Below are 22,715 nucleotides of genomic sequence, written 5' to 3' on the forward strand. Positions count from 1 at the left end.
TGTAGGGCTTATCAGAAATAGGCATTTGGTTTCATGTACCAAAGGGATGACAGTCTTTAAATTGACTAGTAAGGCATATCCTATGCATCTGACAAGCCAGACGCACATGGCACCATACACTGAAGTCACTTTCTGCCCAAAAAAGACACACACTGACTGCAACAGACAAACTCCTTGCATGACCTCAGACATGGCACCTGACAGGTTACAGATCTTTAACACTCAACATAGAAGGTACGGCCACTGCACAGAGGACATGCTCTTTTCATTGTTGCAAGGCTCACATGAACACCACCTCCCCATGTGTAGTGGCTGACTGACACATCTGCATCAGATGCTTTTTCATGTCTAATATCACTCACACGAAACATAGCATGCATGTCCTCTGCATTAGACTTTTTATATATATATATACACACACACACACACACACACACACACACACACACACACAGAAGGCTGTACCTTAGACTTAGGCTCGGATTTAGGAGTGCCATCAGCCTTGTTGTTCATTTTTGGTGCTGGTGTCATTTTGACGTCGGGTCCAAGGCCCATCAACTCAGGGCTGCCAGCCATCCCTGGAGAAGAAGGAACGCATTTAAGAGAAATAGGACTTGAGACTGCCGTAAGACATTTAAAGCAATGCATAGGTGATGCTTACCTGCCACATTGTTAACCATGTTGCCACCAATAGAATAAGGTGGGCCCTGCTGATTCATCATCCCCGCCATACTGTTCATCCCTTGTCCATAGGGAGGGCCAGTCCCCATCATCCCACCTTGGTTCATGTTTGGATAACCAGGTGACCTGGAAATGTAGGAGGTAAATAGCAGGTATGGTTACAGTTGGGTATTGCATCCAAAAGAGTGTCAACACATGTTACTTCAACATATATGAAGAAACCACTTAAATTGCAGTGTTTCACTTTAGAAGCCTCAAAAATAATTTTTAAAATAAGCATGTCAGCTTTATATCACTTAGAACTAATCCAACTAGGGTGAATGCTACATTCACAAGCATGCAATTTTAATAACTTTCCTGCTGCCAACAAAGAAGCTGCTACTTAACTGTTAACGCTGGTTTCACAGCTTTACATCTGTACATTAACAGGCTTTGCATAAGTCTGTCTGTAACTGGACAGATCTACAGTAGTCTTCGAAAGGTTTTGGAAAAACAAATACCCAGAGGCAATGGCATTTCTAAAAGACATTTGACAACAGGAAGTCACTGCTACCAGTAATTAACCAATAGTCGATTGTACTTCTCTTTGAAGAATGTCCTTTTTTTAATTCCGATTGATAGCTATTATGCCTGTAATAGTTTAATATCAACCCATATTAATATAATTTCAATACATGTTCATTCAACATAATATTTAATCTGGTTATGTACTCCGGAAGACTTTTGCAATTTTCCAGTTACTTTCAACAATCCAACCTTGAGGACCAAAATGATCAAAGAACACTGCTTTTATGAGGAAGCTTTAAAACTTAACCTGATTTAATTGAAGTGTTGAAAGTCAAAAAGGACATAACAACAAGCCAATTTCCTAAGAATTAACTCTATCACTGACACTATCAAGTTGTAAATTTGCCTTTATTGTGCAATTAAGACAAAGTAGCAGTCATAGTGGGCTCTATGAAACTGCATTTCAACACATCATCATCTTAGGTTAGTATCCTTAGATCTGATATCACAAAAAGTTACTTACCTTTGATAACAATATTTCTTTTGGATACAAATGCTGCCGCAGACTCCTTGCCATATGAAGCTCATATCCTCTGGGCTCTAAGCTGGATTTGGAATTTTTCACACCAGCAATAGTTCTCCATGACTGCCAGGTGGCACCAAATGTCTCCAAAGGCAGCTCCATCCACTCAGACTGCGACAGCCAGTCTTATATGGCAAGTTGGGAACTCATTTCTATGTTTTCGGCGCCCCATTGAGGAAGTGGAGAGGATTCGAAAGTGCATTTACGACAATGGAAAAGCAACAGAAATACATTTGCATACATTGGGATCTTATTATCCTAAGTACTAATTTATCAGGCGAGGAAGGTGAAAATATATTGCATTCACCAGAAAGAATATGTTATTTACTTGTAACAATCAATCTGCAGTGCAGTCTGTAGGGTTGTAAATTCACACTGGCATGCAGACATGCCATGTAGTTGTTTTTCTTCAGAGGGGATTCAGTTTCAAGATGACTTGAGGGTACGTCCCCTGAAATCCACAATGCACAGGGACACAGACTCTACCCTGGGTTGAATTCTTCCCCAAAGTATGCGTAGAAGTGAAAAGTAACATCTGTGTACCGTCATGTGTGCAAATATACAAATAAATACAATAAGGTTATAGGTCTTACGCACTGCTCACCTCCCAGGATGTGGATGGCACACACATAAATCTACAGCACTACTGCTTACAAACATTTGTTGGAGATAAGTAATGTTTTCCGTTTTCAGTGCGCAGACTAAAGATCAGTATCTAAACCTGTAAAGTAGTGGCCTGCAAGTAGCTGCACAACACCTGTGAAAGTGTCTTGCGTAGTTTGTCTGCCTAGTGCTTCGCACTATGAATGAATATCCACACAGTACTTGCTTAGTAAATAGATGCTTGACACTCCATATTGCAGCATCAGAAATATCTTTTTAGTAGAATGTTAACCAAGAATGCCAATGTTGCTAATTTTTTCAATTAGAATGCGATCCTGGTTTGGTATACCATATACGTTTTGCTTTTTGGTAGCCAAACTGAATGCACTTAACAATCCAGCTTGCCAGCCCAGCTATTGAGAAAAGTTGCCAACGAGGATCTAAAAAGGAACAGTTATTCTCGATGGACTAAGAACAGTCTACATAGTATATATGATGCCCTTCGGACATCTAACATGTCCAAAGCTTTTTCCACATTTGGAAAAAGATGGCAATACAATTGACTCATTTAAAGCATATGATGACACTAACTAGTCAAATAAATTCTACCTTTAGAGATATACATTGTGGTGAACATGAATGCAGTGATTCAAAGGAAGATCCCCATAAGTCTATATTTAAGATTTAAGTTACAAAAAGGAACTTGGGGGTAAGGGGCTGTGGGGTGATTACCTTTTTAAAATCTTCCATTTAGGCCTTGATGACTGCAATTCTATCTATAACAGATATGCGACAATGGTCGCTAAGTAAACCCTTATTGATGTGTAGGTAGGTCAAGCAAGCCTTTTGCAGGTGCAATTGCGAACATCCATTGTGTTGTGCCATAGCAGTTTATGATTCAATAAGAAGGTTTTAACAGTGAATGACTAATGGCTTCCATTTAGTAATAAAACACTTTCTAGAGGTAGGCCTCTATAAGAAAGTGCCCTCTTTCTGCATGGTTGCCCCCACTTTTTGCTGAATTGCTGATGTGCTTTGACTGAGTGTGCCCTGGGCTCCTGCTAGTCAGGTACCGAGGGCCTATATTCTTTCCCTAAAACTGCATTGAAACCTAAACCCAATTGGCATCTCTGGCCACAGGTCAGCCCCGGGTAAAGGGTACCACAGGTACCCAGGGCACTGTGACCAGAGAAGGCCTCTAAGGGCTGCAGCACTTATTGTGCCACCCTTAGAGGTCCTGTGCCATGACACACACACACTGCCTTTGCAGGCTGGGTGTCTGGGTGCAGAACAAAACAAAGAGACGACATGGCACACATCCCTGTGTGCCATGCCCACAAAACACTGCCCTGGCATACATCAAGTCACCCCTCTAGTTGGGTGCCCTATGCCAGTGGTAAGGGTACAGGTGCATGAGCCCTGTACCCCTACAGTGCCCAGGTCCGTTCCTGGGCCCTGTAAGTGCAGTATTGCCATTAAGAGTATATGGTGCTGGGAGGTTGTCATTATATAATATTTGCTGCATAGCATGCTCTAGTGGTAGGTTTCCTTGCTTCCTTAAGAATTGCCATGAATTCTGATGGTAGATTTAGGTATCCAAATTCTAGGACTTTAGGAGCCAAATCGCTAGGTTGCGCTCCCCTGGGGTTTGGAAGTCGGATTTCTCCATGGTTCTGGGTGAGGAGGTTTGAGGTGAGGTGAAGCTTCTGGTGTGGAACACTGAGAGTTCCAGTAGTTTGGTGAACCATGGTTGACGAGCCCATGAGGGAGCCACTAGAATAAGGGTGAGGGATGTTTACCTGAGCTTCCAAACCAGAAATGGGAGAAGAGTGAGAGGCGGAAAAGCGTAAGCAAATATCCCTGACCAATTAATCTATAGGGCCATGTGCTAGCGTATATTACGCTGCAGCAGCGTTTGGCTCTTAGGGACTTGTCCATGGAGGAGCAGACATTCCGACTATGTTGGAATCGATCGCAGCGTCGGGCGGGGGGGCGGCGCCCATATGCACCGGAGATACCGTTGGGTATGGTGACGGCGCTCCCGCACGGGGGAGATTGGTCGAGCCTACAGGAGTGGGAGGAGGCGGGCCTCCAAATGCTGGGCGATTTGTACGAGGAGGGGGAGATGCTCCCTTATCAAACGCTGCAGGAGCGGTTCGACCTTCCGAGGGGGGACTACCTGCTGCACGCGGCGGTGACCGGGGCGATGCAAGAGTACTGGGGGGAGGGGCTCAGCGAGCCTCCTACATCTGCGGCTTGCCAATACGCTATGATGTCGGCTGGCACCCGCAAGGAGGTTACCTGTCTGTACTCCAGAATGCTGAGCGAAACATTACAGCCGATGACAGCCCTGAAGGAAAAATAGGAATTGGATCTACAGACAGAGATACCCGACGCTACGTGGGCGGGCTTGGTTAGAAGGGCCAGAAAAAGTACAAGGAATGCACGCTTCCAACTGATCCACTTTTATATTCTCCACAGAGCTTACCTCACACCAGGTAAAATTCGGAAATATTTCGGAGCGGAGGAGGCGGCGTGCCCTAGATGCGGCACGGTTGGAGCGGAGCTAGGCCATATGCTGTGGGATTGCCCCCGCCTGCGCGATTATTGGAGGGCAGTGGGCGAGACGCTGACAGAGGTAACGGACAGGGAGTTGCAATATAGTAAAGCGGTCTGCGTTCTGCACTGGTTCCCACACACTCCCAAGAACAAGACCACGAGTAGATTCATAGACATGGGCCTCCTCTTAGCAAAAAGGGAAGTGACGAGACTGTGGAAATCAAAGGCGGGTCCCACGCATAGGAGATGGCTTAAGGAGCTGCAGAAATGGGCGGCGAGTGAAAGTACACTCAGATACCAGCAGGCGAGCCGTAGGGAGGACGATAAGGCGTTGGAGGCGGCCACAGCGTGGGAGGTGATGGTGCAGGCCCTGCGCAACAGTGAGGATGAGGACGGAGTGGGTCCGTCGGACAGTGAGGATAGCCCCCGGACTATTCCGGTCGCACACACACAGTAGATAGGTATACACTGCAAAAATGTACCCGAAACCACTTACACGAGCCGCCACCAGTCGTCGACGAGAGCACTGTTGGGTGGGGAGGGAGGGTAAGGGCGATCAGGGATAGGGGAAGGGTTTTGTTGGGGTGGGGAGGCAAGGGGGGGGGCGGAAAAAATCTTCAAAGCAGAATGTAGACGTCCTATGAGGATACTAACGATGCTAGTCGCTGATGTAGATAGGGGACGCTGGCCAACATGTTGACGCTGCCCGGCCTCCGGGATGTGGGCTAATAAGCTGTGTATGAATGCCTCCTGGCCTAACAAAGAACTGGCACCGATGACTGAGGCGCAGGCCCGTAATGTATGTACAGTGATAATCCTGTGTTTCTGCAATAAAAACGGTTAAAAAAAAAAAAAAAAAAAAAAAAAAATGAGTGGTGATGGCTTCGCGACCGGTCCCGAGACCTTCCTCTCAACCAGGAACTCAAAAGGAGCGGACTGCCGGGCCTACATGAGCTTTCGGGACCACTCCAGGAAAGAATTCTGATTCATGGCCCGGCAGTCGGAGCACGACTTCGGGTCGTGGTCACGCTCCAGGCACCAGAGGCACACGAGGTGCAGATCCGTGAAGAACATCAATTTGTGACAGGAGTCACAAGGCCTGCAGCCGGTCCGACGATGGGATATCTCTCGTGCTACCAGGAGTCGAAGACTCAAAAAAGACGTTGACAAAGGTTAAAAAAAGAGAAGCCAAAAAATTACTAAGGGGCAAGCTGGCTGGCACGGAAAAAGAAAGAACTGACGTCTAAGTAAAACACCGCAATGTCATCCTGGCGACGACAGACGCCGAGTCAACCGACGCCACCCACCGACGCGCAGGGGTACTGCTACAGAAAAGTTATCCGGATCCAGTCTGACACCTGTGGGTAATTCTAAGGTAAGGAATCTATAACTAATCGTCTCCTTTAGATCTATACCGGCAAGGGTACAGGGGTTTGCAAACCAAAGGGATCCAGACGAATCGTCTATGCACTCTTCATCTTACCTAGAGACTGGAAAAAACTTCTTTGAAGAAAAACAACTTGCAAACATCCAGACCCAACACTAGATGACCGGACTATGCAAAGCATGTGTAGCTACAGCACACATGCCTAGAACATGTGTGTTTTTAGTCAAAGTTGAAGTTTTTTTTAGGTATTTTCGGTAAAAAATAAAAGTTGTTGGGAGCCATGCAATTCAATCCTCCCTGAATTCCCCTACGTGTCCAGTTAAAACAAAATACTGGTTTGCTAGGTTTTCCTATGTGCCTGCTGAGCTAGAGCTCAAAATCCACAGCTACCCAGACTGAAAAAAGGGATCATTTTCAGTGAAGAAAATGTGATGTGTCCATGTTGTGTGTTGGGCCCTTTCTGGTTTCAGGCAATAGGCCTACCCACACAAGTAATGTACCATTTTTATCAGGATATATGTAGGAATACAGAATTGAAGAAACGTTTTTATTAACAATGGTCTTTCTCTGTATTTGAGCCTTCCAAATCTAAGCCAGGGTGTAAGAAAGACGACATTTTGAAAAATACCCTCTGAATCACAAATTCATAAATGTACAAATAACCACTGCTCCTAAACTTTGTATCTGGTGTCTATTTTAGAAATACAAAGGTTTCTTTGATAACCATTTCTCAGTGTTTATATGTTAGCATAAGAATTGCTCTATATCCGGTGCACAATGAAAAACCTTTCTAAGGTGCAAACAGTTCAGTTGTTGGCTCTGGGTACCTCAAATGATGACGAAAGGGAAAAACCATACATATACCTGCAATCTGAAGGCTCTAGCAGACCTAATAGTATATTTATTTTGTAAATTGGCCTCATGAAAATAGGTTACAAATCAAAACGTTGTCACAAATATGCATTTTTTTATTTCAACGTTTAGTTGCGTTGGGAAAACCTTTAGGGATCTACACAAATGACCCCTGGCTGAACTCAGATGTTTGTCTACTTTTCAGAAAGCTATAGCTTTCTAGAACCACCCATGGTTCCCCCCCCCCCCACCCGATTTCACGACAAACTGAAAGTAGGTTGAAAGCACAAAAAGTAGGAAAAATTGGCTACTTCTTTGAAAAATGTCAAAACTGTGGTAAAACAATAGATTGTTTTAATCAGTTCTGTATGTCCCTGGAGGCAGAGAAGATAACTACTTGAGCACAGCAAACCATTTGTTGATGCAATTTTTAAGGAAAAGGTCAAACACATTTTGTGGAGAACTTTTTTCCAATTTTTCTTAAAAGCCTCAAACAATAGCTATATTTTGCCTATTTTCTCAGCCCCCCCTCCTGAGGAATCTACAAAACCAGGGTACCTTTAGAATCCCCAAGAAGTTGGAAAAAACAGGACACAAATTTGGTGCGGATAGCTTATGTGGAAAAAAGTTAGACACCTAAGCGCCAACTACCCCAAATAGCCAAAAAATGGCTTTGCATTCTAGGGGGTACAGGCCTAGCATCGAAAAGGTTAAAGAGACTGAGCAGAGACAATTGCTATGGTATGGAGGTACTCCTAGGGCTTTGTTTGGACGGTGTGTATGGGAGGCAATGGACTTTCCAATGGTAGATGCTTTTATTGGGCACCATAGATAGTGGTCATTAATGTCCGGGCTTTAGAGACCCAGCAAAAGAAAAGGAAAGGCAACAAATGGGGAAACGGAAATGCATACATCATTAGTAGGTAAGGGGGTAGTGAAGATATAGGAACCTGCTGCGACTGACTGTGTTGGTCTAAGGGCAAAACCTTGAAAACACCTCTGTGGAAAGGGGAGATGTCAATAGTTTAAAAGGCTTTCGGACAGTGAGACACATAAAGCAGATCTGAACTAGGGATATCCTCAATACGGATGGTGTAAACTGGGTTCTCACTACTTCAAAGCGAATATGACCCACAACATACAGTATTATAATTATATCAAACTGAAGCACAACCTGGGCACAATGAAGGAGGGGTAAAGATACAGGAAGAAACCCTTCTAAGAGGGGGATACTGGGAAAACCAATGGGAAGAGTCAGTGTCCCAAATACATAAAACTAGTAAATAATATGCCCAAGACCACCCACAACACTTATGAAATTGCAGATAATTATAGGCAGAATGGGAGGAGGCCCTAAAAAATCCCTGGGAAATAGCAATCATGTGTAATTTTAGATTAATTTAGTGAAATAATTTACACAGGGCATGCTACGCAGAAGTCAACTCGATAAATGGTAACGGGCCATGTACAAAAGCAGAAAGAGTAGTATATGAGAAACGAGGGTGTCAAAACATTTTCAGCAAATTCCAGGACTATGGAGAAAACATGTGGGACTTCCTGAAATAGAATAAAAACGTGGAAAATAATGTGAGGACGATGGAAGAACATGGGAGTAAGAGTAAGAAAGCGGGGTTCTGTTGCAGTAACCCCCCCCCCCTTTTTTTTGCCAAATAGCTGATGCACTTTTCCTTGTTGTGCCCTGGGCTCCTGCCTATCAGGTGCCCAGGGCCTGTGTTCCTTCCCTAAAAACTTCCTAACCGCCAAAACCCAAATTGGCAAACCCTGGCCACATGTCAGCCCCTGGTAAATTGTACCCTAGGTACCCAGGGCCTTGTGACCAGGGAAGGCCTCTAAGGGCTGCAGCACTCATTGTGCCACCCTTAGAGGCCCTGTACCCTAACACACACACACCGCTCTTGCAGGCTGAGTCTCTGGATACAAGACAAAACAGAGAGTCGACATGGCGCACACATCCCTGTGTGCCATGCCCACAACCTACACTGCCCTGGCATACATCAGCCACCCCTCTAGCTGGGTGCCCTATGCCAGTGGTGTGGGCACAGAGGCAGGAGCCCTGTGCCCCTACAGTACCCAGGTCCATTCCTGGGTCCTGTAAGTGCAGTGCTGCCAGCTAAGAGTATATGGTGCTGGGAGCTTGTCAAAAACGAACTCCACAGCACCATAATGGCAGCACTGAAGACTGAGAAGTTTGGTATCAAACTGCTCAGCACATTAAATCCACACTGATGCCAGTGTGTGATTTAATGTACCAAGCACCACAGAGGGCATCTTAGAGAGGCCCCCTGAAACCTAAACCTACAATCCACGTCTGTTCTGAGGCTGCCTAGGCTGCCACACAGCAGACATGTTGCTGGACCCCTGGGTAGGAGAGCCCCTGCTCTCCTGAGTCTGAAAAAAATGCACATCCTGGGCGAGGTGCTAAATCTCCTCCGCCAGGATGGGCAGGGGGAAGCTTCAAAGGCATGCCGCCTCTGTGAGCTTCCCCAGGCCACTGCAACCCCCCACTTTGGCGGGAAGCTTGGCCAGAAACCCCAAATAAGGACAGGGGATGTGCCGGCCTGCCAACCACACCCCTTAGGTGGGGGAGGCGAGGTGAAGCACATCTCCAGGCTCTCGCCATCTTGAAGATGGGAAGCCCTGCCCAATCAGGACTAGGCTCCTGCCCCCCTCCCACAGGAGAGAGGCAGGATAGGGGGTGTACCCACCCCAGGACAGGGACCCATTGGCCCCTGCCCTTCACCTACCTGTAACGCCCCTAAATCTAGTATTTAGGGGCACCCTGAACCTTCCTTCCCCTGATTCCAGATTCAAAACTACAAAGAAGAGCAAGAAGAAAGAAGACCTGCCCTGCAGCTGCTAAAAAGAGGAGGACACCAACTGCTTTGGCCCCAGCCTTACCGGCCTGTCGACCCTCGAACCTGCTCCAAACCCGGCATCTCTTGTGGCCAGCAACCTCACAAACCCTGGAGGACCTGGCTACCTTTTGGCTCTAAACCCCTGGGACTCCCATGAGTAGAGGCTCTACTCAAAACCTACCTCTAATCCCTGGCAGCAGCCCGGAACCGCGAACCCAGCACACTTTGCACCAGCCAAGCCTGGCCGGTGCCGGAGTGGACAAAGACCACGAGGACGATCCCACGGCGACTTTGACCCCGAGTCCGGCACCCAAGGACCTCCCTCGACACTCCTGAAGGAGCCTGCAGCCTCAGAAAAGGGTGCCCGCGATCAACAGAGGGTAAGATTTCCCAACACCAAAAGGCAACCCTACACGCGGCGCCCCACGGCCGACACCAAAAGGCACCCCTGCACGCGGCGCCCCACGGCCCCCTGTGCCCAATCCCAGGGTACCTACCTATCCTCCTACTACCCAACTTACCTCTCGAAGTGGTGGTGGCACCTGAAGAATCCTCGTCCCCGAGCTTGCAGTCTTTTTCCAAACCGGAGATTTCCCATTGAAATCAATTGAGCGCCCGAAGGCTCAAAAGCACCCTGCACCCAGCCGCCCGAGTGGCCCTGGCAGTGAAACCTCTACACCTACCTACTTCCCCACTTGCCCTGAGTAAGTGACCAGGAGCCCAGCTCCCACAGCCGCATGGCTTGCCAGTCAGCAGCCACCAACCAAGGCCCCCCTATCCCTCATAGGACAACATTGGGCCTAACTCACTCTGCACCCGGCCGCCCTAGAGTCGCTGAGGGTGAACTAACTGTACCTACCTGTCCCTGGGGGACCCCTGAGTCTATGCCCAGAACCTCAACTCTGCCAGTCAACCCTTACCTTTAAACCGATAACTCTATTTTCTTCATAGGGTAACATTGCCTGGCTTTTTCCTGAAAGCCAGGCAATGTTTTTCTTCTAAGTGTGGACTTTTCAAATCTTAACATATTCACCAAAAATCAGCACAGTAACGAAAACGAAATTACTCACCTGCTCTTAGGTGAGCTCCCAGTGCTGGATCTTGGTGCCCAGCACTAACTCTGAAAAATACTTACAACTGTACTTACCAGTAACCCAATTTTCTCCCATAGGAAATCATTGACTGTTTTTCTGTGAAATTTCTTCTAAGTGTCAATTTCTGCAATCTTTAAATATTCTTTAACAATCGTATAATATCTGAAAACGTAATTACTTACCTGTTTTGGATAAAGGTCCCAGTTCTGAGTCGAGGTACCCAGTACTGGATTACAAAAGTAACAAGAACATACTATACCTGTAACTTGCATTTTCTGCCATAGGGAATCATTGACTGTTTTCTATGAAATATTTCCTAAGTGTCAACTTTTAAAATAGCTAAATATTGTTTAAAAATCATCACAGTAATTAAGTCGACTTTCATCACTTGATTCTAAGTACTGACCCAGGACTGAATCTAGGATCCAGTCCTGGAATTCCAAAATTAATCCTAAAAGTAATCTGTGACAAATAACATGAACCTTCCATTGAACTCAATGCATTATTGTGTTTAAAATAGTGTTGCCTACTGCAACCACTTGTAACTGTTTACAAAAGTCAATTGCATATTGCAAAAGTATTTATAGAAAGCATCTCATTCTGAGAAAGTATATTTTAATTCCAATTGTTGGTTCTAAAATAAAACAAGCATATATTTTTTTATATATAAACCATTGGCCTAGAGTTCAGTTATTGAGTGTGTGAGACCATTTGCTGACTGAGTGTGTACAACAAATGCTTTACACTGTCCTCTGATACTGCCTTACTGCTCGACCAAGCTACCACTTTAGAGAGTACGGTTATATCTTACTTTAGCCTCTGTCAAACCCCTGGGCACGGTGGACTCTGTACACCCTGTAACTATTAAGGAACAGTATATACAGAGCCACTTTCTCACAGTAAGGGCAAAGGAAAATATTTTAGAGAAATAAAGGAACGTCTGTGCGTAGATATATTTTAGGTCTGATTAGGCAAGATGAAAAAAAAAGTTGTGAAAAAAAAGCTGTAAAAAAAAAAAAAGGTCATGTCATTAGTCTTCGCTGGTTCCTATTTTTCAGCTACTCTGATGCAGTATCGCCCTCTGTAGAGACCTTTGCTTTGATTGTTCACACAATGTCAATCTTTGGGCCTAGTGTTTCTCATTAGTCATTAGTGAATAAAGGGACACTGTGTGGTTCTAGACAAAATCAAATTAATGGCCTTACTAAATTGCACTAAAAGGTAGAGGCGTGCAGTTTCCCTCTATTTTCATGGAAGTGGAGCTATTGTCTGAGAAGGCAGGAGGAAAAGGCAGAAGGAATGGTGAAGAAGAGAACAAAGAACAATAAGGAGAGCAACGTGGCACAGAGTAAACGGGAGAAAAAGGAGGGATGGAAGAAAGACCAAAGGGGACACAGAAAGAACAGTGCACAAGTACTATGGCGGAAACAGAAGGGCAAGAGAAAAGGTATGGGGTTGATAATAAAGGACACAGCAAACTAAGGAGCAGAAATGTATGGCAGGCGACCAAAACGAGCTCTGTGAATAACACCCTCCCCCACACACACACAAAACAACAAACCATTGCTGGGACATACTCCTCTTACACTCGCAAAACACCTTCACACAACACCCTCATTAAGACTAACCCAACGTGCACCGCTACACTTGTCTGCCCATAACTTGCCCAAAGCATATCTCTACCTACCCTTCACAAAGCATAACTACATCCCCACTCTTATCACCACAATAAACATGTACCTCAGTGCACTCTTTAAAAAAAAAAGTTTTAACAGTGCATTATAGACGAAATACTTTTATAAAGTTTTAAATCTAAGTTTTATCATCATGTACTTCACACTGCAAACTAATAATCAGACTTAACATTACTGAAAACGTAAACACCCTTAATATTAACTCTCTTAACCGATCGCCCCTTTGAGGCCCGGTATTAATTCTCCATTTTTAACTTCAACTTGATAGCACACATCATTAGAATCTAGCATCATCAATATGGTAGCACCCATTACCACTCAGGTATCACTACAATAAAAACAGTAAAAAATATTTTTATTTAATCAAATTATAAGTTTCAGAGCAATAAAAATGACATATAAATAATGTTCCTAGACATTTCTGTTCTCTGACTTTAGTATGTCTTTCTCTGCTCAGACCATATTGAAGATAGGCAATTGATTATTTTGCCTTATCTGCAGTTAGGGAACGTAACAAAGCATGCATCCAACCACTCAGTATCCTCTAAATCACAAAATATCTGTACAATATCACCCAACCCTTATAAACCTAAAACAAACCATATTGTATTCACATTGCTTCTCCCGGGATAAGCCTCATAAGACATGGAGGGTACCACCCAACAGAACCAAAACTTAACACAACCCCAAACCTCACAGGTGGCCAGCGTTTGTATCCTTACCTGCTCTGGATGGAGTTGACAGCATGCATAGCAGCAGCTGCTTCTTGGGCTTTCCTGTTCATCCCGCCAGGTGGAGGGCACATGCCACTGCCCACCTGAGGGGGCATGGCCATGTTGGGTACATAGGGTCTGTTGCCCATTGCTGCATGGCCCATCCTTCCACCATACTGAGACATGCCAGTTTGACCATGCATCTGCCCACCACCAGCCATGGGGTTCATGCTGCCACCCATTCCAGGGCTTGAGTAGTTGGCATTAGGCATTGTGCTGTAGCCTGGTTGCCTAGAATAACCACCTGAGGAAATAAAGAATAAATGGTTACATACTTGTAGTCCTGGTTCTGCATTGTAGGCATCTACACTGAAGTAATAAATGCTAGGTCGTGGTTGAAGGTACTGCAATGTAATTTTGCGAAAGGGGATCTTACAATTATATTTTTAATATTCTGAAAATGTTGTCTGGATAGGCTTTGTTGGAGATCATTTGATGCATTTTGTGATGGTTGATCTATACACCCTGATATATTAGATATCAGTATTTCTGGGTCACCACATGCTGAAATAAATTATTCTAATGTTTATGACTTCAGTGAAGATGCCTACAATGAATAAAGTTCTGCTACTTACAAGTACAGTGGCATATGCAGCAACAAGAACAAATCAATAATACTGCAAAACAGAAGCAAGGCAGCAACACAGTTAAATGGAAGAAAGCCAGTGGCACAAGCACTGTCTGTAAGACAGAAGCAAAGAAACAACTGTCAACACAATGAGAGTGATGCAAAAGTAAGATTTGATACTTTCCTATAATCAAAGTTAGTCACTGTAGGGCATTAATGAACACTAGAAAACTTTCAACCTACATGCAGGATCTCCAGAAGCTTTTGTTAAATAGACCAACCCCTTTACACCATGAAATATATTTTCTTCAGGTAAAAATTAGCCTAAGTTACCAACTAAGTTGTTTCAATTTTTTGATTTTCTCCTTCCTTTAAAATAAGGAAAATGAACAAAAGTTACTTACCTGTAAACTGTGGTTCTCCAGTATTGGTGTCTTTCATAGATTCACATGCTTGAATCATTCCCCGTCTTCGAAGTGGGAGTCCCACGGTAAATAAAATAGCAATATATATATACATATATATATATATATAGTATAGCAATAGTATAGCTAAAAAATTCCATAGGAAGTATTGTAACATAGCAATCAATAGGAAAAAAGCTGTCACTTTATTAGCTGGTCCAAGCCATTAGATATAGTCCAAACTCCAGCCAATCAAGCGTCTGCACCCTCTAGAACCCTCTCCCCAAAGACTCAGAACCTCCGATTTTCTAGCACGAGAGTGACGTAAAAGTCAAGTAAACGAGGAGAGCCTCTGAGGGGAGGTGGGTGGGTGGCATGTGAATCTATGAAAGACACCAATACTGGAGAACCACAGGTTACAGGTAAGTAACTTTTGTTCTTCTCCAGTATTGGGGTCTTTCATAGATTCACATGCTTGAATCAGAATAGATAGCAGTAACTCCAAAACTGTACATAGTCAGTTATATATACATGTAAATATACATTCATATGTATATCCTCGTTTTTATACATACATTATATATATATATATATATATAATTGCAAGATAAAATATATATTCTGAAACATACATCATAAGTACATTCTATACAGGAGGAGGGAAGAAACAGAGGCTCAACTTATTTGAAAAGATTACGTAGCACTGATGGTCCAATGGCTGTGTCCGCACTATCTGCAGCTTCAAGACACTAATGCTTGGTAAAGGTGTCTCTTCTAGACCATGTTGCAGCTCTATAAATTTGATGAAGAGGCACACCGGCAAAAAGTGCGGTCGAAGAGGAGACTGCTCTGGTAGAGTGTGCCTTGACCGTTCTTTGAAGTGTCTTCCCTGCTTGTTGATGACAGAAATAAATTGTACTAGATAGTCTGTTTGGTTACTGGATGTCTTTTATGCATCTTGCCATAAGCAACAAATAGCTGATCAGTCTTTCGAACACTGGCTGTCTTTTGTAGATAAACACCTTTTGACATCTAAGGAGTGTAAAGCCTTTTCGGCTGGTGACTAAGGATTAGGGAAAAAAGTCATTAAGATGACCGGCTCATTTAAGTGGAAATCAGATGGCACCTTTGGGATAAGGGCCGGGTTAGTGCGGAGCACCACTGAGTCCTTGGTGAATTGAAGAAAAGGCGGTTTGATAGTAAAAGCCTGTATATCGCTGACTCGCCGAGCCGAAGTAAGAGCCAAAAGCAATGAAGTCATTCAAGAGATAAATTTAAGATCAGTCCTATGAATGGGTTCAAATGGGGACTTCATACGTTGAGCTAGCACAACGTTTAAATGCCAAGACGGAGGAGGGTTTCGTATTGGTGGGAACATCCAAAATAAACCCTTGAAGAATTGTTGAATTATTCTAGAAGAATAAAGAGAATTGGAACCATCTTGTCGAAACCTGGAAATTGCTGCCAGAAAAACTTTAAGGGTAGCATGAGATAACCCAGATTTTGGAAGTTGCAAGAAAAAAAGCAAGAGTTGTTCCGGATGAGAATGAATCAGGTGGACATTTAAAGCCTCACATCAAATGCAAAATTGTTTCCACTTAAGTTTGTAGGTCTTGATAGTGGAAGGTGCCCTGGCATTAGCAAGAACCTCCCTGCAGTCTGAAGGAATCACTAAGTTAGCAAACTCAGTGGTCAGGCGCAAGGCCGCCAATTTCAGAGATGCCAGATCCGGATGGCATATTTGCCCCTGTTCTGTTGAAGGAAGATCCGGAATTGGACGAAGGACTATCGGATCGTCCTCCGACAGGAGGAGTAGCTCTGAAAACCAAATCTGGCGAGGCCACCTGGGAGCTATTAGAAGAATGCGACATGGCTCCCTCGGCATCTTCCGAAGCCCCCTTGGGACTAGAGGAATCGGCAGAAAAGCATAAGCATAGATCTTTGACCAATTCATCAAAAAGGCATTCCGTCACAACCCTGGTTGGGGAAGCCAGCTTGCATAAAATTGGCATTTGCGGTTCTGACTGCTTGCAAATGGGTCTAGATTGGGCCGTCCCCACCACTGAAAGATGCTGTCCAGCGTTGGCTGAGACGAGATTGACCTGCTCAGGGAATCCGCCAGAGTGTTGGACACTCCCGGAACATGAACTGCTGATAAAGTCATTTGATGTTGAATCGTCCAGTTCCACATCTGCTGTGCTTGTAGAGACAGGAGAGTGGACCTTGTGCCCCCTTGTTTGTTCACATAATGCATGCTTGTAGTGTTGTCCGTCCGAATCAACACTGACGCACCTTGAAGGAGGATGCGAAAAGATTTTAACGTCAGAAATATCGCTAGTAATTCCAGAAGGTTTATGTGCCAGGTTCTTCGCAGAGCATTCCATTTGCCCTCGATTGTGAGACCTTGAAGATGTGCCCCCCATCCCTCGAGGGAAGCATCTGTTGTAAGGATAAGACTTGGATCATCTGCTACAAAGGAGCGGCCTGCTGACAAGTTTGTTTTCTGAGTCCACAATAGCAACGCTTTGTGCATTCGAGAAGTAATGACGATCACATTGTCGAAAGACCCCGAGACGTGATGCCATTGTTTGTCGATTTCCTCCTGTAATGGTCTCATCTTGAGACGGTAGTTAGGATTTAAAGGAATGCAGGAAGAAAGCATCCCTAGAAGCGACTGTCGAACAGAAACGGACTTTCTTGCCCGTAGAAGAGATGCCAGCTTGGAAATCCGTTGTGGTCTTTCGTTTGAGACATATGCCTTTGTTGTCTGAGAATTTATCCTGGCTCCCAAGAAAGCCCGAACCTGAGATTGGGTGGAGTGTGACTACTCCAGGTTTATGGACAGGCCCAGAGACTGAAATAGAGACCAGCATATTTGAGTGTGTCTCGTTGACACTGCAAATGACTGCGCCTTGATAAGGCAATCGTCTAGGTAGGGGAAAAATGTGAATGCCCGCTTGACGAAGATGTGCTGCCACCGGTGCCAAAACCTTTGTGAACGCGCGGGGCGAAGTCCGAAGGGGAGGACTTTGAATTGGAAGGCTCTGCCAGCCACTCCGAAGCACAGGAAGTTTCTGTGTCTGGGTAGGATGGGGACATGAAAATAGGCATCTTGAAGATCCAGTGTTGTTATGTAGTCTCCTTGAGATAGAAACTGAAGTACTTCTCGGAGAGACAACATTCGAAATGATTGCTTCTTGAGAAATTTGTTGAGGTAACGTAAGTCCAGGATGGGGCGCCAATCCCCTGACTTTTTCTTGATGAGGAAAAATCTCGAATAGAAACCTGCACCCCTTTGTAACTTCGGAACCACTTTGATCGCTCCTTTTTGTAACATTACTTTGATTTGGCATAAGAGTTCCTTCAGATGTGCAGGAGGAGGACCTCTGGGAGGAAAATTTGGGGGAAATTTTACAAATTCCAGGGTGTGCCCTCTGGACACCATGTCCAAAACCCAACGATCTGCAATGATGGCTGACCAGTTTGAGGAGAAATAGGAGATTTGTCCTCCAACTTTGGCTGGGTTGTGGAGAAGAGTGGTAGGCAGGTGGCGGTTGTCACTGCTTTTTTGACGAATCTCTACCTCTGTAGGAAGATTTTCCTCTGTACTGTTTATAGGAGGCAGCTGGAGGTTGACGATAAGTTTGCTGCTGCGAAGGAGAGTACCGTTGTTGACCCGGATACTGTCTGTTCTGATTGTAGTCACCTCGAAAGGAATAGGAGGATCCATGACCCCTCGCTCCACGAAAAGGCTGCTTATTAAATTGTAACGTGCCCAGAGCACGTGCAGTATCAGTATCCTTTTTTAGGTCTCGCCTGAACCAGGCATGCGCTGGTCTGGCGAGACATTTAGAAGGTAGGTTTCGAAAGTGCTACCCACCTTTTTGTGCTGGCGACAAGCTACAGCGCACGATGGCGTGCACACGCACAGCTGCTCCCCCGCATTCCCCCCTCCCTTCTCGCCCAGCCATCTCCTGCGCCAGCTTTCTCCTGCACCATACCACTCCCCTCGCTGCTGCGCGCTCATCCCTAGCGTGCGTCATCGCGATGGTGATCACTTTCGCTTTGAGAGTGATCGCGATCGTGATGAGGGATTGTCAGTGTGTAAGGAGTAAGGGGATCGGGTGCATTGCCCTACATTGCTTTCGGCCCCTCCTTAAACCTACCTAGTTATGAATATGGCATGGTCCAGCAAGTGGAGTAAGTAGAGTCTCAATGGGGTAAGGTTGGTGTGACAGAGATAACATGGACAAACAGCCCTAGCGGAAGAAGCATATGTTCTGCTGCGTCTTCCAGCCACACATACCAAAAAATTAACACACACACACACACACACCTTCCCCTATCCTTTGGCCGTCTCTCTCGCTCAACCGATACACAAGCCCCGCCCCCAATATCTCCCAACACCCCCCTCCGCCGCCCCCCCTCCCCATGAGCCTTCCCCGAACGGAAAATAGATATTACATTTACAAAGCACTACCTTTCTGAACCTGTGATACATCTGCGACCTTTGCTGTGTCCATTTGCGGTGCTATGGTAACCCGCCTTTCGTCTAATTTCTACCATTGATAGGAACAGAATGATTTAGAGGGACTGAGAATTTCATGTGGTGAACCCCACATGGGTATGAAATAACCGTTCAGAAACAGAGAACCACGTTGTTAAGGAACAGCCGGGTTTTACTTCATGTGCGTCATTGGCAGATCCCTCCCCACGCACTGCCCTTGGCATTCACCGAGCAGTTGTGTTTATGTAGAAGTCGGATCTCGCCAATAAATATATAGCTTTAGTTTTGAGGGGGCGGGGGACAAGCAGGATCAGGTGAAGAAAGACTTCATTAATATTTTTCTTTCAGTTTGCTAATTTTCTATTAGACGCGGACAAAACACTCTAATAGAAATGTGCACCTTTAAAACGAATTTCCTGTGTTTTCTTTCTTTAAATCACCATGTTATTCATGCAATCTTGTTTACAGTTGCAGACCTAAATACTGTTGGGTTTAAATATCGCCTATATGGCTCTCCCTGCTGTGGCTTGTAACTACTTAGGCCTAATCTAGCTGGCACCTCGTGATGCTGTTTGTGCACATTCAGGCCACCGCACTGGTTGCGCCTCCCTGCTGGTGGGAAATTGTGTTTTGCTGCTCGTTAGTCGGTGCCTGCACTCGTTACACGCCCACGTGGCCCGATTTTATGCTGGACGGGGAAGAAATAAAATTATGTTGATTTTAGGGCACAGCTCATTATAGTCCACTGTAAGTAATTGTTGGTACGAAATCCGGCATGGGAACCTGAGGTTGCACGTTACTGTTCTCTATAGGTTCTCTGTGTGGAAGCATGAATCAAGATGGTGTCTTAACATCCATCAGAGAGAGCAGTTCAATCACCTGTGCAGCTGCTCTCTCCTCCCCCGAAAAGACCTAAAGTCCATCTGTCTAGCATGGTGTTTACAGTCCTACTCTCTCACCACTGTGCGCCCCTCCCTTTCACTCACCACTGTGCGCCCCTCCCTTTCACTCACCACTGTGCGCCCCTCCCTTTCACTCACCACTGTGCGCCCCTCCCTTTCACTCACCACTGTGCGCCCCTCCCTTTCACTCACCACTGTGCGCCCCTCTCTCACACCCCTGTGCGCCCCCAAAAAAAGCCTGTCTGGGATGGAGGGCCCAAAGTAGACGGCTTTGGAAACATTAACTATGCTGCTATAAAAGTTATTTTTGCTGAGACGCTCCCTCTTGGTATATAATGGTATTACCCACAGCAGCTGCACCTACACACATCTCAACAGCTTAATAAAGTCTTTAAACTGTCGCTTCACCTTTAAATATTTTCAGATCCATTACTTAAGCAGTGCTTTGTGCAATTACAAATTCACTCTACTGTGAAATCATCACCTTCCTCACCGTTATTGGGCCAAACTCATTAACTCCTCTGTTTCACTGGGTGATGTTTTTACTGCCTAACTGAACCCGTGCCCATCAAAACCAGCATTTCCAATGCAATAGGTCTTGCATTTGCGAGAGTTTAAGCTATTAGTATTGTGAATGACAATGCCTTTTATTTATGGGTTTTTAACAAAACATAAATAAAACGCATTATCATTTACAGTGCCAATAGCTCAAACCCGCGTAAATGCGAGACCTATTGCATTGCAAATGCTTGCAATTGTTTGGAGGGCATCATCAATGTGCTGTCCAAAAAGTGATTCTCCGTCAAAAAGCATGTCAATAATTTTTGTTTGCACTTCTTGGCGAAAAGAGGTAGCCTTTAACCAACCCGGCCTTCGGAGAACTGCTGCACCTGCCAATTGACGAAACCCTGTGGAAGAGATATCCACTGCACAATTGATGATCTCGGCAGAGATATTCTCCCCCTCCTGGAGAATCTTTAAAGCTTCGGTCTTTGAATCTGCAGGCAACAGATCGATAAAAGGAGAAATGTCCGACTACATTTGCCTATCAAAGTGGCCGAGAATGGCAAGGGAATTAGCCGCATGGACCGTAGTTGCTGCCATGGTTGAAATTTTTATGTCAATAGCATCAAGGCGTCTGCCTTCTCGGTCAGGAGGAGGCGACAATGGAGAAGAGGGATTCCTGGCACGCCGCTGAGCTGCCTGTGAGATAACCAAATCCAGCTTTGGTTGACCAATTACACGGGCCGGCGAATTGTCTGGTGCTTTGTATTTTTTATCCAAGTGTGGCAGAACCGCAGAAATGGAGGCAGGGGTTTTCATAACTTTCAAACCCTCCTGCCAGATTAAATCTATTATAGGAATCGTATGCACCAGTTTTTGAGGTTTTCTTGAAATCATGCAAAAAAGAATCCTGATCCTGTGAAACTATAGGGAGCTAAAATCTTTTGGCTGCTCTGTCCATGATAACATGAAAACCACCTATGTCCACAGGCGGAGATTCCACAGTAGTAGGAGAGGTAGGCGGCGGTGTGTCAATCTGATAATTGTCCCATTCAGTAAGTAGGGATCTATCATCCAACTCCCCTTCTTCTCTGTCCTCATCAGTTGAATGAGTGTCCTCTATAACGTCAGCAGTAGATGCCACCGGAGAAATAGGAGGAGGCGGAGCAATGATTGAGTCAGTTTGAGGAACAGGTGTTTGAGGAACCGAAGAAGCTGGTTCTGAAGGAGGGAAACGGCGGTAATACCCATCCAGCATGTGCTGCAAATTTGAAATAAGCGATTAAGGTATTTGCGCAGTCGGATTCTCAGACTGCGGTTGGAACTGTGGTTCTGAATAATAGTCATAATCATGGTCTTCATCAAGGTTCTGGCACTTAATGAGGAGCTCTGAAGGACTGCGAGCTGCTCGAAACCTCTCATCCTCTACTGAATGTTCTTCGTCTGCCCCATAATCCAAAAGTTGTGCTGGAAGACTTGGAGAGGCTTGAATAGGCAACAAAAGGTCAATTGAAGATTGCCTTCGTTGAAGCGACAAACTTTTCCTAGATTCAGATGGCGGCGGAAGAGCCGCCGTCTGCTTTAAAGGCACTAAAGGCATCAAAGCTGTAGGTGAAACCAAGAGTTCCGTCGACGAAACAGCCGCCGACGACGAAAAACATATTTGACCCTCCATATGTAAAGTCTTCAACATCGTTGATGAAGCCACTGCCAACGAAGCAAGCGTCGACGAGAAAACCATCGATGAGGCAGGCATCGACGAGGAGCGCATCGACAAGGTAAGCGTCGACGGGACCACTCGAGTCTTGGAAGTTCCCGTCGACGGAGAAGCGCCCGTCGACGATCTTCGTCAATGAAGAGACAGCAGCTGATTTAAGCTTCACCATCACAGAAATCAGCGTCGACGGATAAGACGTCGTCGACAGCAACATAGCAGGCTTAGGTTACAAGAAAGTAGTCGTCAACGTCGTAGTAGTGACGGCGGAGGACTTTGTCGATGGCGGAATGGACGATGAGCCCGTCGACAATAAGCCCATTTTTTGAGGCAAAGATGACTCTGACAGGGTTTTTGACACCTGAGACTTAGATCTCGGGGGGGGGGGGGGGGGGTAGATGATGTAGAGTGACCCTTGAGGGAGGCAGAAGTCCCTTTTGACGTTGAAGGCTGTTCTGCATTCTGTCCATCAATAGTTCTTTTTGCATTTGTCACCCCGAGTGGGAC

At 45.3% G+C, this 22,715-nt stretch overlaps 1 protein-coding gene across 2 annotated transcripts in view; it reads right to left on the minus strand.

The window, feature by feature from the left end:
* The window catches only part of ARID1A (AT-rich interaction domain 1A), a 548,770-nt gene that overhangs the window by 203,829 nt on the left and 322,226 nt on the right, over positions 1 to 22,715 (minus strand). For both annotated transcript variants that reach the window (XM_085647728.1, XM_085647729.1), the window contains exons 8-10: positions 13,559 to 13,853; positions 662 to 807; positions 466 to 578 (exon numbers count right to left, since the gene is read on the minus strand). In XM_085647728.1, the coding sequence (XP_085503854.1) occupies positions 466 to 578; positions 662 to 807; positions 13,559 to 13,853 (554 nt within the window). The remainder of the gene's footprint in view (positions 1 to 465; positions 579 to 661; positions 808 to 13,558; positions 13,854 to 22,715) is intronic.

Source organism: Triturus cristatus, chromosome 3_2, assembly GCF_964204655.1.
Source record: "Triturus cristatus chromosome 3_2, aTriCri1.1, whole genome shotgun sequence".
NCBI lineage: Eukaryota > Metazoa > Chordata > Amphibia > Caudata > Salamandridae > Triturus > Triturus cristatus.